Genomic DNA, 18,676 nt, shown 5'->3' with positions numbered 1-18,676 from the left:
GTTGATATTATGTTAAAGATCAAGTGTTTGATGAGCCTGAAATAGGTTTGTGAGCATGGAAACCAAGAAAATACAGATTACATGTGTTCATGGCAGAAGGGAAATCTATTTTAAAAGGGAAGTAGGATACAAGACCTTCAGCAGGCCTTCCCTTTTCAAAACAGTTTTTGTGTAATCTGCATCTACTGTCACAAAGCTGAAAGAGGTGACTCAGCTCTACGGGAATGATGAGTAAAGAGAAGTCCTAATAACATCTGAACCAGATGCTTTACTTCCATTCCACTCTTCAGCCATGAACTAGAGTCAAAATTAAACAATTAAAACAACCAACAAAACACCACAACCATCACTACAATCTGGTTCTGAAGCACACAATAGAACAAGAACAGTCTTTGTTCACTAGGCTCAAATATGCTTATCAGAAGATGGCATATTTTGCTGCAAGACAAAAGAAGACCCCAAGTAAAAATAAAATCTTTAAATAAAGTCTTGTAATTGATGGAAAAATATACAAGGTTATTAAAACCTACCTCTGAATCACATATTAAAACTTTCTGAGGACTGGAGGGCTGCCAGATGTTCCAAACACATATAAGGCTCTTTCTGCTCAGCAAACCCACACCTGCCTTTTCAGGTAATCCATGAGCAGAAAGTAGTGTCTGCCTCTGAACTTGGGAGACATGCAAGCAGGGGATTTTTCGGCCTAAACCATTAAAAAAAAAGCCAAGAAAGAAAAGCAATAAATGAAAAAGCATATTCACTGCAGATGAAAAAACATATTCAGCTCCTATAGCAACAAACAAACTAAGTTGCAATTATGAAGAATATTTCTATTAACACTATGTTGCTTTTGAAGCTATACAATAAAAAAGTAGGGACTAAAGAAGGAATTCAAAATACTAGAAGTAGAAAGCAAAAAGGAAGAGAGTCGGGAAATTAATAGAATAATTATTCTGGGCATAAGCAAGCCAATCTGATCTGATGTCAGAATATACACTGAAAATTAAACTGAGTCTCAAACAGGAAACAGCACAGGCCAGGCTTTTTTGGTTTTATCTCCATCTAACATGTTAGATGACGTACGGTTCTGTGTTATAATAGGCCTTCCTAACATAATTACAGATGCTCTATTTTTCACTTTTCATCTGAACAGCTATTGTTCATATGGAGAAGGTATAATTGCTTTACAAATATGTCAGGCTACAGTGTCCCTGTTGAATAACCTGCCTTTATTTGTAACTTTGGCCCTACTGTCAGCATAAAGAGCCCAAACAAAATTACACCCCTTGGGATGGCCCTTCAACAACAGGAACAAGAAATTACACCCATCATGTTAATTGCTTGCTTTATTTCTGGTAGGAATAGATGGAATATATTTCTTGTAAAATGCTCTGATGTTCCCTATGTGAAACCAATCTGCACAGAGTTCCATCAAGATTAGTGCAATTAAAAGGAAAGTGGGGTTTACATCATCTGACATGTGATGTTTGCACAGTAATGACAAAGAACATGGCACTTTGCAAAAGAAAGAAGAGATCATTCTGTACACTAAAAGGTGTAGAATAAAGTTCCCTTACCATGGAGGAATGGCTGGTTAGTATTTAACTGGAAACAGCTATCACTAATAGACAGACTGGTTTGTCGAGATCTTAGTTTCCTGGGTTGTGTTGCAACTTGATCTTCCTCTAGCAAAACAGCAATCACCTTTCAAACATAATTACATTTATAGAAATAAAAGGGTCATCTTATCTTTCAGCTTTGCTATTTGTAGCTTTCTAAAGTTATGCGGATTAATTTCATAAAACTTTATCAAATGTTGTTAATTTTGTAACTTTGCAAATACAGCTTTACAGATACAGAAGTTGCACAGCTCTGATTCCATTCCTTTGCAGAGTATTCTTTTTGATAACAAGTATTACTTAAGTAATTTATTTAAATTAGTCAGAACAAGAACTGTAAGTGATTTATCACACTGTATACTTATGCAAACAGCTCAAAAGGATATCAAGAATATAAGTGTACCTGGCATGCAGACCGGAGGAAATTTGCTAATCTTTGTGAATCAATTTTAGGTGTTGGAGCTCCATTCACTGATGTATTCTGGCTGTTTATGGGACCTATGAAAAACAGAAAAAAAAAATCAAAACCCAACCTGAGGCTTCAAAAGAGAATCAGTGTAAGAAAAGTGTAAGGACAATTTAATTTTTAAGCAAGAGGAGCATGGCAAGAATCAACTTCTCTTCAGAAATAATAGCGTTGAAGGACAAGATCTGTTGGAGACTCATTGCTGCTGCCAACAGAAATATCAAGCCAGAAGGAAAAATTATTTCTGCCACTTATTTTTCATACTTTCCACATGAGGATTCAGAGTGCCTATGTCAGCTTGCTGTCACTCTACAGATTCTTACAAGTAATGGATACCAAAGTAATGGATACCAAAGAGAAAGTTGATGTGACATGCACTCATCTATGAGTAATTAAGATTAAAATGTTCTTCACCTCCAGATACAAGAGCACTTTCTCCTGGATGCTGTGTCCATTTCTCCAGTGTCTCAACTTCCTCAGTCTGAATGTCTCTATCAAGATTGTCCTCATTACACTGAACATATGCCTAAAGTAGAAAGATTAAATTATCGATATATGGGGTGACACAGCTAAGACTGACAGCACATAATTGAACTTAGTAATTTTAAAACCAAAATTTAAAGCTCAGCCTCTTCTGTTTGTGAATTCAGACCTGAGCATACTGACACACTATCACTATTTCATGCATGCACATTTTACCACATTTCACACCAGAGTGCTAAATAAATAATACTGCAAAAATACAGAATGTCTTCCATGGCATGTAAACACCAAATCCAGCATATGTGGGGACATTGAGCCACAGACAGGCAAAAAGCCCTTTAGAAAATGGGGAAGGAAAATGAGAGAGTCATCTTCTAACACAGAAAGGAAATTGCCTGTCTGGCCAAAAGTTTTGAGATCATTGTTTTATAGTAATTGAGGCTTAAAGATGAATATGATTAATTTATTACTTATGTCCTAGTAGCTTTAGCAATTTTATTTTTTAAGGAAAATTCTTTTCCAGAAGGAAAATGAGCCCTTTGAGGATTGAACCATTACTAGGTATTTGTTACGCACCTGCTTAGTGTTCATTTTACCAAAATTCCTGATATACATGTCGTACTCATTGACGGGGGGCAAATCCAGCAATGAAAAACTAACTGAGAAATCCAGGTCAATTAGTGGGAGAAGTTCTGAACTCCGTTTTCTTCAAGATGAATTACAAGAGAGAAACACAAAAATGGTTAAGAACAAATATTTGGTATTCCTAAAGAAAGACAACCTGATTTTGTATCTAACAATCCTTTAATCTATAGGAATTGAAGTTGTACTGAAATTAATTAGCAGATGAAAATGTAACAATAGAAATGCATAGACTATTGTTTAGAGTTTTCATTTTAATGTTACATTGAGATAATCATATTTGAAAATGCAATACTAATTGCAAATGGCAAACTTCAAATGGTGTATTGCTAAAGTCAAACTATCAAAAGCTCAGCAGATCATCTCGCCTAAGTATTCCAAAGCTGTTCTGTGAGGTAACAGATGAATGCCTCTTTCTTCTGTAGTTAGGACAGTGGCTAATTCTCCTAAACTCATCTTATTAACTCACATCACTCATATGTGTACATGCTTTATAAACTTCTTCTATCATGTCCTTGCTTTGTTACACATATGTAGGAGAAGACTGACAGTCCTTGTCACAATTCACACAACTATCTGTCTACTTTAATGCCATAAAGCTGTTAAGATATTTCATTTCTAGAGTGAACTGCTTGAACTACACGAAGATGTGTGCTTACAAGTGAGATCCAGGCTCTTGTTGTAGTACACTCTTTGATAATTAGACAATTTTTGCAGTCTCCCTTTTTCTCTCTTGCACTTGCAGGTTTTTAATGTACTTAAAAGTGATACATAAATACAAACCAGATATGATTATGGATCTATAGCAATTCCATATCTATACACTTGCAGATGCATTTTCTAGTTACAGCTTCTTGCTGAGGCAAGATAGTATTTGAAAAGACTAGAGTAACAAGAGCTAGAATTTCATCAATATTTTAGAGTGAATTTTTCTTTATGCATAAAGACAATTTTCACATCTCCTTTTTGCTACTTCATGACATCTATTGCATATTCTTACGGATGTTTTACCTTAGCTTGTGCTTCCTAATGTATCATCTCTTCACAAACATGGGCAGAGATTGCTCAGATATAACTCAAACATAAGAAACTTGCTTCCTAGTTAAAAATCTTAATGATACATTAAATGTATCATTAAGATTTGTAAGATTTGCAGACAAATCCTTAAACTAATAAGCTTGTATTTATAATTTACAACTCTGAAGTGCCACAAATTTTTTATGGGATGATTTCAGTCTATTTTCCAGTAGTAATGTATCATTATAACATTAAATTCCACAAGCCCTTCCTCTTCCCATGAAAATGCTCATTATCTTCACAGGCTGTGCATGCTGTTAGCATGCACACAGTTATAAACATAGTCATAATCAGTCATGGTACTTAATCAGCACAGGATGACAAACATTCCAGAAGGCAATTCTCCAGAGATGCCTTTGTGAGTTTCTTAGTCTGTCTCTACAGTCTAGAGAGGAAGCCTAGACAATGAACTTGTGTAAAATTTGAGTATATAATTTTAGGCAATGTGAATTAAATAACTTAGACAATAAAATCTCCCTTACATGAAAATTAGCCACTGATGTACAGCCATGAAACAGTGGAATCTGGTATTAACAAAAACATTTAATAACCTTGCTGTATGCATCAAACATTGTAACAGAAAATTGGAGATATATACAGTGCTTCAGACAAATCTAGAGCTCCTGTCAAGTCCCACAAAAAGCAGACATCAATTTGTTTCTTTAAAATACAGAGATGTCTTAGGTATCTCAGATCTAGATCCATTTTAGATCAGTAATAGCATGTTTTTACAGCAATCAATGTTGTCCCTGCAAGGGAATGTGCTATTTTGGCAAGTACATGCACCATACATTCTTGATTATTTCAGTAAATTACAGTTCTTCAGAGACCTGATGGTAGTTAAAAGGTAAAGAGTAATCTTTAGTACTTTAAGTCAATATCAAATTAAATTACTGAAGCATTAAAAAAAGAAATTACAATCCTGGCAACATGTTCTGTAATAAAATGATGCACATAAACTGATATATAGATACATTTCTCTTACAAAATGACATGTAGCAATACCTGTAAATTATATATACTTAAGAACTAATTACTGCAAGTTAATAAAATTCTTGATTCCATAAGACTCAAGTTTATTACCTTCACATATTTCAAATATAATGGAAAAAAACCCTGCATATCACATAGTGAGCTGCCATTTTTTGTGGATTATTTAAAATACACTTACTTCTGCTTACTGGCCATACTTCGGTTGCTTTGTCTTTGGTTTGCCATTTGGAAATCCATGAATATTCCACAGAAAGAGCTTCTGACAGAAGAATCTTGCCTTTCTGTGATATTGTAAAACACAGTGTTACAGTTCACACTTAACAGTGCATGAAAATGTTAAGCAGTAGGTCTAAAAAGCAGCAGGTTTGTTACAACACAGCTACTGAAAGTTCCTGGTTCACATGTTCCCACCATTTTCAGTAAAAAGAGTTTAACATCAGTAGTGGGCCAGCATATGACCCTTACAGTGGTTCTTTATCAATCAATTCAAAATGACTGACCATTGTAATTTTTACTTTAGAAGACATATGCAGAAGGTGTCTCTTTCTTTTGCCATTAGCAGGTGCCTTGTTCCTCTGTGTACAGTAAAACACTCTCTGATCAGTTCTAAAGATTGCATTCAAGTCACAGAGACTTCACCATGTGCACACTACACCTCTGAGTAAGAGTTCAGGGGGAGGAGAACCTCATCAACACAGGCTTAACTAATACCCTTAGATGAATAAGGAAAACATTGAAAACTTCCTTGAAAAACTTCCTAAAAGGATGACTGCCTTTTTATGCAATACTTGTAAAATGCTTTTTTACTTATAAAAATAATTGCCAGACTGAACAACCACCATTTTAAGCAAACGAGAAAAAAAGTTCATCAAAAAAAGAATGTGTTGAGTAATTAAGAATAAACCATTAAGAATAAACCACCAAGTGCTACAATTCTGAAATTTAAAAATCTTTATAAATTCTGTATTTTTCATTAGAAAAATAATAATTGCACAAATACTATGCAAGAAGAAATTCACATTCCAGTATGCTAGTTCCTGATGCAATGACCATTAACTGAAAATCTATTGACAGAATCAGAGACTCTTCTAGGCTGGAAAAGACCTTTAAGAGATACTACAAAGACTTACAGAAACTTCATGTCATTCTTCCATGACCGTACTAACTTTGAACCAGACTAAAAAGCTATTTAATATTTTTTTGCACGATGATTCTATGTGGTTGTTCACTTAAGTGCAGACTGCAAAGGAGAACCACATCTGTACTTAAAGAAGCAGCTCTGGAACTCACAGGTGTCAGATCAACTGAATATCAGGCACTTCAGAAAGAGCTTGCATTTAAAAGTGATAAAGTGCTATATATTTTAGTAGTATTGATATTTTTCTCGCCTTCCCTCCAGAGAAGTTGCTTCAACTTAGCTTAAAAGAAAAAGGTGAATTTAATGCCAGCGGAAGCCCCAGACAGTTCCAGCACTCCTCAAGTTTTCAAAACCCAGACTCTCATATGCTCCTCTTACCCAAAATAAGATTTATTAAATGTCAGTCTGTACTTTTTATATTTCACAATTTAAATGATTAGTAATGCCTGTGAATCATTTAGTAATGTGGACGTTACAGTGCTTACCACAAATCTGCATGATTCATCCTGAGGACCAGATTTTGGTCTTTAGGCAGACTGTTAGAAAAAGTGGCCAGCTGACTTGTAAGTTGTATGTGTTACTCATACATTTAATATAAAAAGGCTGGTATCTAGTCACATACCCACGACTGGTTCCTTTTTTTCTTTTTCCAGTTTCTTTGGCAATGGATTAAAAATTCTATCATTTTCTGCAGTAATAGCTCTTTGAATTTCTTCAATTTCTGATGTTCTGAAAAATGGAACCTTTTTTATGTTTTCTTCTGCATCTCCTACTTCATCACTTTTGTCTTCATCATCTTCAAAATCATCTTCATAGACCTTTGAAAGTAACAGAACTTCTAATACTTGGTAAACACAGACTATAGATGCATTTTTCAAGATCTTGAACTGAAATTACAAAATTTCAAATAAAAACCTCATAGAGATATCTATAAATCCTCTGATTAAAAGGCATTCTAAAATAACTGATGGGAAGAAAACAACAACTCCTGATTCTGCAGTAATTTTAATCAAGAGAAGATAACCTCAGTGTTGTTCTACAGTGCCCAAAATAGTATTTTTATTTAATATTCTAAAGTAGATACTGTAAATTTAGGTGAATTATGTGTTCTTTAAAGAAATAAAATAATAGTGTTGAGTGGCATAAATGCTTCAGGGATACATGAAGTTGTTTATTTGACAGTTTTAATTCAAGCTGTCCTGTAACATGTGGCAGACTCACATTTACTAAACTTCCACACTCCCTGTCTGTGCCTAAGGGTCATCCTTTAACAAATTCTGCAAACTGAGACAATTCATGTCATGCTAGAATAATCACCTAACACACATGATAGGAACAAGTTTTAAATGTGCTTACTTCTCTTCACTGAATGGTAAAGGACTACTGCAGTGACCAGCTCAACAGTGGAAATCATCACTCCTGACATGAGTGGAGATGAATTCTACCCTCACTGAGCAAAGATGATTCTAGTTCAGCTCACAATGAGAGCACATCCCACACACTCTTGTATCTTAATAACTTTAAAGTAGACAAAGGAGAGCTAAAAACAGGGAATTCAATGAAACAAATTAGTGAAGTGAATGCTGTGTGTCAATACCTTTTTCCTATGATATTTTTTCAATGATAAATGAACAGGCTTTTTTTATTTTTATCTGAAATTATTAGCTCTAATAATTTAAATAATTCAGCATTCTTCACAGAAAGTCATTTAAATAATTGAAATCCACAAAGGCAGAGAAAACATTTTTGGAACACTTCAACTAGAAAATCAAAAGTTGGTTCCCAATCTCTGATGAAAACTAACTAAATATATAACAGAGAGTTTCTACATAACATTTTAATTACTCACTATCTACTGTTAGACAAATTAAGGTCACTGTCACAAAAAAAACCCCAAAAACTAAAAGCCATGTAACATCCTGTTTACTTCTGTGAACAAAGTTCCTCTCTATTTTGATACTTAAGAATTACTTCAGACAGACAACTGTATACTTTTACTTACTTCAAAGTCATCCTCATAATTCAGTGAAAAATCCTCCAGTCCTGTGTCTGGATTAGAGATGTGTGTATCTTTTATTTCCTAAATCAGAGAAATAAATTAAACTGTTAAATAATCTTACCCCAAAAAAACTCTTATCTGCCAAATCTTAGCATACAATAGATTAATAGTTACTATTCTCAGACACTTCTACATTTTCAAGCAAACATATAGCATGTTGATTATACAGATAAAGAAAATTATATTATCAAGTGCTAATTACTGAATTAAACTAACAGTACAGGAAGAAAAACAGACCTCAACCTTATCTTGGGAAGACCAACTGTTTTTCTAATAGTATTTTTATTGGAAAAGACATAAAAACTGCTGTGTTGTCTACAATTTCACTGGTGGTGCTAACAACAAAGTAAGATTGCCCTACCCTTTTGAGGACTAGACAAAATTATCCCTACACCTAAGTTACACTGGGGGACTCACTCTGTTAATAAAATAGTGCAAATGTTGAAACCAGGAAAGCAGAGACATGGATGTAACAGGAGAACAAGATAATTTTTATATATAATAATTTTTTATATATAATAATAAATAATTTTGCTAACATTGAATCCCCTACTTTGTTTACATGGAATAAGATTTATGGTATCCCTGCAAGAACCTCAAATACATTTCCTTTCTCTAGATTATTAACGTGATTAAAATCATGCCATTTATTTCTGGCAACTTTCCTGATTTCAACATTTGCAGTGTTTTATTAACAGACAATCCCCCAGTAAAACTTAGGTTGTGAGAAATTTCTCTGATTTCTTCTGCCCACAAGATTGCAGGTACTCAGCAACAACTAATTCATATGATTTTTAAATAAATCCTTATTCCATTTAGTCAGACACCTTTATTAACACACTCAACAAAGATGAGTCCTTATTAGCTTTTAGGCTACTTTGGAGTTTTTATTACCTATGATCCTCTCAGAAAATGCCTACAGACCTGTCAGCTTTATTAATAACATAGATACATCTGGTACAAATACGTTTTTTACACACTAAAAACCTCCACCTGTCAGTATTGTCTGGTATCTACTTTCAAGAATCTATAGAGAAAATCTATATATTGTCAATAAAAAGCAGGATTAGGAAGTCATGCTTGAATATCTCGAAGGCTGTGGCATTTGGAGCAACAAATACACAAAAAATCAACAGCACAGAATGCAAACCCCTGGAATTTCAGTGTCCTTGTTGAGTCAGGTCTTAAGTAGGAATTTTGCCCTCCTATGTTGCCTCCTATTGCCAATGAAGACAGAAAAGATAATTGAAAAGGAGACCAAATATAAGAGGACTGAACTGCCTATTTCTCTCCACAAACTAAAAATGAAATTTAGGTCCTCACCACAGAAATTCACACTTAAAGATGAGCTGAATCAATGAGTTGAAAATATCACAGAACTTCTTAAAATTTTTATGGTAGAGTTAGGCTGCACTTGCACAGACTGTTCCATATGAACCCAAGTCTATACAGCTTCAGACTTGCTGAAAATTTGATTCTGTCTGCACATGTCCACTTAAAAATATTAAAATAAACAATTTCAAAATATAAAAATCATTTCCTCTTCCTTAGTTTTACCTCTTGTCTTGTGTCCATTTTCTCTGTTTCAATGAGTTTTCCTTTATCTTTTACAGTCCTATTCAAAAAGAGAACAACAATTTTATGGGTTAACTCATAAGAAAGCAGTTCTGTTTCAGTTTTGGTTTTTGGGGATATTGTTTGTTTTAGTAAAAAAAATGGGTTTTTTTCCTGAAAAGGAAAGAACAGTTGGAAATGTCCACTTAACTGAAATATTTCTACAAGTATTTTTATAGATCTCTGTGATACAAAATATTAATAAAACAACCAAGCAATTAACCTGCAAAGAATTGAGAAACTTTGTCCAAATTTAACACTATGTTTTCTTGCATCAAAAGGCAAGAAAAAATAGTGAGGAAAAAAACATTCATAACCCCACACATTTGTTACTTGTATTAATATCTGCAGCAAACCAAAGATCAAGATCAGGTTGGTGCAATATACTCAAAAGCTATAAATCAAAGACTGATTTCAAACCTGGTTTTTCATTCAGGGCAATACAATCAGGGTCAGAGATCAGGAGCAAATCAACAACAAGCTTTGCTCCTCAATAATCTATATAGAGAGTAAGTAGAAAGTATTAAACTTCAGGAAGAGAATATTTTACTTCTTATGTGAGTATTTGTATCTACTGCCTTTGGAATTGACAAACATAGTCAACAATAAAAATTAAAATTTGGCGGGATCGCGTCATAACAAATTGGAGTGATTCAACATAAACAGTGCATGAAGCTGAACCAGGGTTTCAGGACATCTCACTAAACCATACTGCCTTCCTGCCATCCAGGAATGGCTAAAACTCTTCTTCCCAGCTATGCACAAACAATGACTCAGCCACAGCCCCAGCAGCAGCTTCAAAACATTGCCTGAATATTCAGCACTGCTGACACAGCTGAGTGCTGCTGCCAGGTCGCATCCCAACATGTGTATTCTGAAATATTTCATTTTTCAGTTTTGCATAGGATCACACTTCCAGAAATTCACTTCAGCCAAAGTGGTTTGTCCTATGCTTAACATCAGTAATACTCAGCCACTGGTAGTAACTTCACTGCCTGTGTCCCCAGAATCAAATAACCCAGACCTGATTGAGCCAGGAAGCTAAACCAGGGTTTAAGAGTGAGAATTGCAACCAACCATGTACTCAGAGAATTGGACTTCAGAAAGTTGTGTAAGAATTTTACAAGGCTCAAGAATCAAAGAATTTTAAGTACTAGGTATACAGGAAACTTCTCTAAGATTTCTATTTGCTAGTAATAAAACTTAGAAAAATCCCAAAATTTAACTGATCCTACTGAGGGTATCTGGAACTTTTGCTTTCATATTCAACTGCAAACTTGCTATGTATATAAATATAATGTTTTAGATACCATCTAGGATAGGAACTGAATATTGATACTCAAATTAAAGTAAACAACAAAATAGAGTCCTATGTAGTTCATCATGAACCTTACATGTGTTGACTTGACCATGTAGTGAATTTCCAGGTGGTAAAATTCAGAATTTCTGTCTCCAAAACTAAGTGCCCAGATTAATATATATAACTGAAAAATATATCTTGCCACCCTGATGAAGAAAAATAATTAAAGTAATACAAATACATACTTTTTTATCTGAATCTTCTCAGAGACAACACACAGATTTTTTTGTAATTGCTGTAATATTGGGCCTATGAAAAAAAAAATATCCCCAGATATGTGAGATTATGCTTATTGGTTTGGTGGTAACTGAATCTTAGTAGACACCATCTAGCATATAACTATTTTAAATCTCTGAATTTACCTTACAAGCTGATGGCTCACTTCTTCTTGAATCCTTTCCTCCTTTTTGTATTCACTGTTCTGTGAAAGAAATCACAATATTCATGAGTCAGAGATGCTGGGAGGGAATATGTATATGAACCTGTATTAGTAGTACTCTCATCAAACAGCAAAAAAGGTTGCTAATGAATTGTTTCAATTACAGACCATTTTTTATTTCAGTCATTGGTTGTAAGATGCTTTCAAAAACTGGCAGGGCCTAAAGGCTGACCTCGGAAGGCTGTGGCCAGCCTGTTCCAAAAAATTACAGTATGAGACTTTACCAGTATGTACTACAGTTCACACAAACTGGATGGAGGGACAAAGAACACTCTCAGGCACTTATAATCCCCAGTAGAGGGACTTGAATCTTAAATTCTGTATTATGAAGGTTGGCTTAAGTTTGGAAATGCATTCAATAGGTTGTTATGAAAAAGTCATTATCTCTATCCAGAAACAGAAAATAAAATGTACCTCTGGAACAGAAGCATCAGGGTGTGTGCTCTCTAACAGCTACCTGAGTAGGCTTCCAAGAAAGTCAAACACTGAGCAAGCCCCTGACAGACTTTTGTTGTCTGCTGCAGTCAGACAGTTACAGGAATCACTCATGGAGGGCCCCTACCCTGAAAATGACTCATATTGTCACCAGAAAATATATTTCTGAACTTGTATTTCGGAAGCTTGTACATCTTCACTCTTTAGTCAGCACAAGAAACTACCTGAGATCATCTCAACTGTTGTATGTCTATATGTCTCATAAAATTCATTTGATTTTAAGAGTTACAAATTACTAGATATTCCTTCTCTCAGTCTTATTGAATAAATATTTATAAAAAAAAACAGTAAAAAATGGCAAATTATTGATTAAGTCTCTAGGATATTACATCATGCTCTGTATTAGAAACATAAAAGATATTCTGTGGCTTCAGAAGCAGAGGCAAACCCCACAAATATAAAGGGTCTATGTTCACCTGCCTGCTTATGAGTTGGATTGATGTGCTCCCTTCACAGACAACATAAAAGTAGCTTCTATTAAAATCTTCTTTGCTATCAAGGCAGCCAACAAACTTTAATGGACCTCAAGCCTTATGACATCTCCACTTCAAAGAGTTTGCAAAAATTTCAAAACTCATACAAGAAAGAGTTTTATGAATAAAAGAAGTTTCTGACATATAGGCAATGTTTTTTGTTCAAAGTTTATGGAGGGAATCAGTTCTGAAATAGCATTCTTAAATGCAGATGTAGTGTTTTCATCTACCACTTTAGCCTCAAATTTCAGAAAATGTTGACTTAAAATCCTAGCATTTTTATCATTCCCCTATTGACAACATACTAATAAATAAACTAAGTGATAAGATAATGTTTTAGCAAAACCTACCTTTAGATCATATTTCCTTCTTTCCCTTTCTCTACTTTTTACTCTCTCATCAGCTTCTGCTGCTGGCCCTTCTCTGTCTCCATGGGAAGATTTCTCTTTAGATCTCTTTGATTTATGTTTTTCTTCCTCTTCCTTTCCATAATATTTATGACTTTTCTCTCTAGAAAGCCTCTCTTCTTCTGTCCCAGCAGAATATTCTTTTTTTTCTCTGTGTTTTCTATCTCTCGCTTTATCCAACTCTTGATGCTTCTCAAACTTGTGTACACGTTCACCTTCTTCAACTTTGTAGGCCAAAAATTTTTCAATTTGCTTTCTCAAATCATTATCCTGCAAAGAGGAAAATAATATTAAATGTTTAAAAACTTCTCCAAGACAGTTCTATCTTCACAAATCTATCCAGATTTGACCACTAAAATGATTGAATTTTAAGTTCCTAATCTTCGTGTCACATGGATCTTCTAGCCATTTTTTTCATTTCCTATGATAACAAGTTTCAAATTATGGCTGCACTTGAGATTCTGGTGTTTCTTCTAGGACACTTTGTACAGAAAATTCTTTGAATTATATGTTCTTCATACAAAATATTAATTCTTATCTACTAGGTGGTCTAAAGTAGGATGTACACTCATCAATTACCCTTGCAATAAGGGGATAAGTAGCAGATGGAAACTTTTGACGTAGCTGTACCAAAAGTATGCATTTTTTGCTATGAAAATTTTATTTCATGTTTACTTAAAGAAGAGAGTAAAATATGTCCTTAAAATCGAGTAGCTGAGATATATTTTGGTTTTGTTTTGTACACTTGGCATCACCTCTCTATCTATGCATCTTTTGGATTTCTTGGGAAACACAGTCTGATCCAGTTTCTTCATTATTCTATAATTTTATCCTATTCTGTTATGGAAACACTTCACTAACTTCCTTTACCTTCAGTGCTTTATGTCTTCTTTCTCGCTCTTCAGTTCTTGCTTTCTCCTCCTCTAGAAAACAGATGTATAAATTAGGGAACAGATTTTAGAATATTCCAACTCTGTACATAATTAACTCTATCATGTAGAAAACAGTATTTTAGCAATGTGTTTTCTCTTACATAAGATCTTTCTAAAAAGAAATTCTGTTGAAATTCTCTCTCCAAAGGTGGTTACTCCTTCTTCTCTCCTAATGAATCCCTCCAGTCTTGTGTCATGGCAAGAGTAATGACACATGCTACTGATTTCAGCAATCACCCTGCAAGTGAAGGGATCACTCAGGACAGTGTCTAGGCACTGACCAACAAAACCAGTGACATCCATCCTCTCTTCAGAGGAAGGGAAACAAGCATCAATTTTTTAAAAAGCATCAAAATAAAACATGCCAGCAGGTACTCACACCTGCCTGTTTTATCCTTTCTGCACAGACGTGGTATGGTTTCAGAGTACTCCTATTTAAATATCAAATATTACTGAGGACCACAGCAACCCAAAGTTACTTACCCAAACGATGCCTGATTTCTCTTCTTCTGTGATGTTCTGTATCTCTTCCTTCAAACGACTTCAGATAATTTTGTGGATCTATAATCTCATATGTCTTGTGCTTTTTGTCTCGGTCTCTATCAGAGTCCCTGCCTCTATGTTTTAGTACACTGTGTCTCTCCTCCAACCATGACTCTTGAACCTTATCTCTGTGTCTCTCTCGGTCTTCTCTGTGGTGTTCTTTTTCCCTTTCTCTCTCTCTCCTTTTATCCCTGTCCCTTTCACTGGATTTAAACCTCTCTCTCTCTCTTGTTCTCTCCTTGCTCTTCTCTCTGCCTCTGAGTTCATGTCTGTAAGGGTCTATGTCATGAGCACTCCTCTCTCTCCACAGTTTCTTTTCTCTGTGTTTTAGGTCTTCATTCTGACTACCTTGTAGTGATGCCTGAAATAAAATAAAAAAATCTGTCATTATAATTCAGCAATCTACTTTGATAGGAGTATATTCATGTGAAAAAAATTGCTTGATTACTAAATACGTATTTAATTTCCCAAATGGTATTAAAATGCTGATTCAGTTCTAGGCATACTTTGTAAATACTAACATTATGTCTGTGCTTATTGAAAAAAAAAACTAAAAAATTGAATAATTATAACAACACATTGGAAAACATCTTTTGAAAAATACAACACAAATTTAATATAAATATCAATTATGTAACTGACTGCAGCCTGAATGCCTATTTGACCAGGGCATAATGTAATTAACCAGTTTGACAACACAAAACAAACATGATAGATGATGATAATAAATACAATAGATAATACATTTTAGGAAAGTGAACAATATATACAAAGCAGAACTGTCACTTGGATTTGGGTGACCACCAAATCAGACCTCATTGACTGCTGTGTGATTATTGTAAAAATGCATTCTTTCCATTCACCTAATTTAGAACAAAGATTTATGTTTTTGCTTTATGTTTACACCACCAATAAATTCTAGTGCTGTAAGGGAGCTTAACATCAAGACTAGCAGAAATAAAATAAATCCACCTTTAGATGTTTCCTAAGTTCTTCTGCTTTCCAAGTATCTTCTTTGGTTCTTTTCTAGAACAGAAAATGCAGAAAAGACTGAGTAACCAATTTGCAGAGAGAAGTAAATCATTTAACAGTGAATCATATTTGTAAGGAAAGGATCAAGGTACACATGATAAGTCTCAATGAAATGATCACGCAAACAATAATTTGATTTAGCTCTAACACCTATTTACAGTAAATCTCACCTTCCAGGACCTGGAAGAGGCCTGAAGCTCAGACTGCATGTGTAAGCTGACTGCACATGAAATATTTGGATGTAGCACTGAAGGTAAAAGGCAAAAAGATAATGAAACCAATCAAAGTACACATGACTGGTTCACTAGAGTGCTCCCTAATAAAATAAGTTATATTTCTTCTATCTGCATTTGCACAGCTCCTGCACTTGGCTGCTTGACTACTGTTACAAAGACTAAATAAAAATTCATATTGTTTGAGATCACTAAGGGAAGGGAGGAATCTTTATCTATTGAATATTTTAACTAGTTCATTGGAGGATGATGACCATATCCAAAGTGACATGATCAAGCTATCCTTATTCACAAATTTAGACTTGGCAAAAGCTACTGAAGATTAACAAAATAATCACTGATAAATATTGTAATGATAAGCTGCACTGGTGGAAGAAAATAAACATATGGTGCCCATTTTTTTTTTGTTAATTCATTTATGGAGGCAGTATTTTAACAGTGTATAAATATATTTTAAATTATTCTACATGAAAAAAAAACTTGTCTTTTCAAACTTGGATTTTATAGAAGATTGTAGTGGACTTCTAAACTTCTAAGTCAATGAGAAATCCCAAGAAAGCAGTATTTGTAACAAAGTGCTCTTTCAGTTTTATTTTCTTCTGATCCCTAAAAATGTCAAAAAAACCAAAGAATACAAATATATACTACTGCAGAAAGTCAGGTGAGAAAGTAAAAACAAAGCTGATAATTTTCTTAAGTCAAGCTTTAACAAAGCCCAAGAAACTCAGCAGAACTTGTATGAAGGTTAAGCTGGAAGGGAGGATATGGATGGGAAGAAGGCAGAATGCTGTACTATAGCCCCAAACAGTAACCTATTTAAAATCATGTCCTGGATTTACACAATATTTAGGTATGTATCAGCAAACAAAGAATGCTAATGATGTTAATAGCATAAAATCAGCATGACCAACAGGCAACATGAGATGAGGCTGCTTCAGATTTATTTCAAAGCTGAGGCAACAAGCACACAGCAAGCATTCACAGGTGGATCTCTGGCACACAATAACAAGCATCTGTCACTTTTCTGGGGTCTGCTGGTTTCACCTGCCCACCACAACCAAAAGCTGTTGCTTTTGTGAAGGATGATTTTCCACTTAAATCTTTGCTTTTGCAGAAATATAATAAACAAACAGGGAAAATGAGATCTTTTATAAAGGGTTGAGACCTCTGTCCCTCTCTAAGTAAATGTCCACACAATAATGTTTCAAACAAACTTTCAGAGGATTTATTGAACTGTCTCACCTGTATGCTAATTTAGAAGTATTTATATACTCATTTAAATCCAGATTAGGGTTTGTTATTTAAATGACACTGGGGTTTAGCTTAATTCATCCACCTAAGAGCACTCAGCTCACATGAAATGCCACAGCCTTACTGAACTCAAAAGATTCTATGAACATTTCTACCAGTTAAGTATCTGTTTAATTTAAAGACAAAGCACTTGGTGGAAAAAGAAACCTTGTTGCTCTAGATAAACTTCGAAAGAGATCGACAGGAGTTTGTTTCTCCACTCATAACTAGAAAGATAAGAGGTTTTCAAAACATACTGGTTTTAATTTAAGAACACAGTTAAATGTGATTGTAAAGAACAAGAAACAGAAGAACAGTAAGACAAAATTCTGTCTTTAATTTTTAAGCCATTATTTTTTGCATGCAAACGTTTCTCTTCCTTATTTCCAGTAGGAGTGGCCAGTTTGAGAGCCCTCGGACGGGGAAGAGCACGGCTGACAGAAGCAGCAGCAGCAGGAGGGTTCCTCACTCCGTGGCTGTCCCTGCCTCTGGCTCTCTGGCACTCCCACAGCGACACACCTGAGATATTTCACATCAAAGCTGAACTTTTCCATCACAGCTCGCTAGCTCGCTGCTTTGGCACGACTGCTTCTGCCAGGGAAAGCGTCCCCGGTAATTGATGCTAGCACGCTCCTGTGGTTTTGTTTCCTTTATTCCGGAGTCCTACAAGCGTTCAATAATTTAACACCTTAATGCAGAAGTTACGCGTGTTCCCGAAGAACTAAAGCCCGACAATTAGGGGCATCAATTATTAAGCACACTTTTATCTGGAAGGTGAAACAAGGGGTGTTTCCGTAAGCAGCTATCCCTTTCTGCAGGAGGATGCGCGGCAGGCACAGCCTCCCCCTCAGCCTCGGGATAAGCTCGGTTCTCGCGGGGGGATTCACCGCCGTGTCGACAAAACACGACAAAACAAAGCCACCCGGCCGGCCCCAGCAGGGCCGCGGGGGTTCTCGGGGGCAGCAGATTAAACTGCGGCGCTGTCCCTCGCCCCTGCCGCGCTCTCCCGGCCGCTGCCCCTCACCTTGTCCCCGTCCATGGGGCCGGGAGGCCGCGTCCGCCGCCGCGGGCCGGGACCGGCGCTGCGTGCGGGCCCGCCCCGGCAACCAGGGCCGGCAGCCGCTCGCCGAGCGATGGATGCGCCGGCGCCGCCTGAGGGGCGGCATGGCCGCGGGAAGGGCGTCCCGCTCCGGGCTGGAGCTGTGCCCAAGGACAAGGGAGTCCTGGGTCGTGACCCTGCTCCTCTCGTCAGCCCTGCTGAGGGACATCTGGAGTCTGTGTCCAGTTCTGGGCTCCTCAGTGCAAGGGAGACGAGGAGCTCCGGGAGCGGGTCCCTCAGAGGGCAGCGAAGGAGATGAAGGAGCATCTCTCCTTTGAGAAA

The 18,676-nt window shown here is 35.9% G+C and overlaps 1 protein-coding gene across 1 annotated transcript in view; it reads right to left on the bottom strand.

Moving 5' to 3' along the window:
- DYNC2I1 (dynein 2 intermediate chain 1) overlaps positions 1 to 18,676 on the bottom strand; it is a 26,520-nt gene extending 7,844 nt beyond the window's left edge. Inside the window, exons 1-15 of the mRNA XM_064386461.1 lie at positions 18,320 to 18,676; positions 15,713 to 15,766; positions 14,681 to 15,101; positions 14,136 to 14,188; positions 13,209 to 13,535; positions 11,814 to 11,872; positions 10,035 to 10,092; positions 8,421 to 8,498; positions 7,041 to 7,236; positions 5,459 to 5,561; positions 3,145 to 3,274; positions 2,500 to 2,611; positions 2,023 to 2,117; positions 1,578 to 1,704; positions 531 to 703 (exon numbers count right to left, since the gene is read on the bottom strand). Coding sequence (XP_064242531.1) covers positions 531 to 703; positions 1,578 to 1,704; positions 2,023 to 2,117; positions 2,500 to 2,611; positions 3,145 to 3,274; positions 5,459 to 5,561; positions 7,041 to 7,236; positions 8,421 to 8,498; positions 10,035 to 10,092; positions 11,814 to 11,872; positions 13,209 to 13,535; positions 14,136 to 14,188; positions 14,681 to 15,101; positions 15,713 to 15,766; positions 18,320 to 18,661 — 2,328 coding nt within the window. The 5' untranslated portion in view covers positions 18,662 to 18,676. The remainder of the gene's footprint in view (positions 1 to 530; positions 704 to 1,577; positions 1,705 to 2,022; positions 2,118 to 2,499; positions 2,612 to 3,144; positions 3,275 to 5,458; positions 5,562 to 7,040; positions 7,237 to 8,420; positions 8,499 to 10,034; positions 10,093 to 11,813; positions 11,873 to 13,208; positions 13,536 to 14,135; positions 14,189 to 14,680; positions 15,102 to 15,712; positions 15,767 to 18,319) is intronic.

Source organism: Passer domesticus, chromosome 1, assembly GCF_036417665.1.
Source record: "Passer domesticus isolate bPasDom1 chromosome 1, bPasDom1.hap1, whole genome shotgun sequence".
In the NCBI taxonomy this organism is placed as follows: domain Eukaryota; kingdom Metazoa; phylum Chordata; class Aves; order Passeriformes; family Passeridae; genus Passer; species Passer domesticus.
This window is presented reverse-complemented; position numbering and strand designations above follow the sequence as displayed.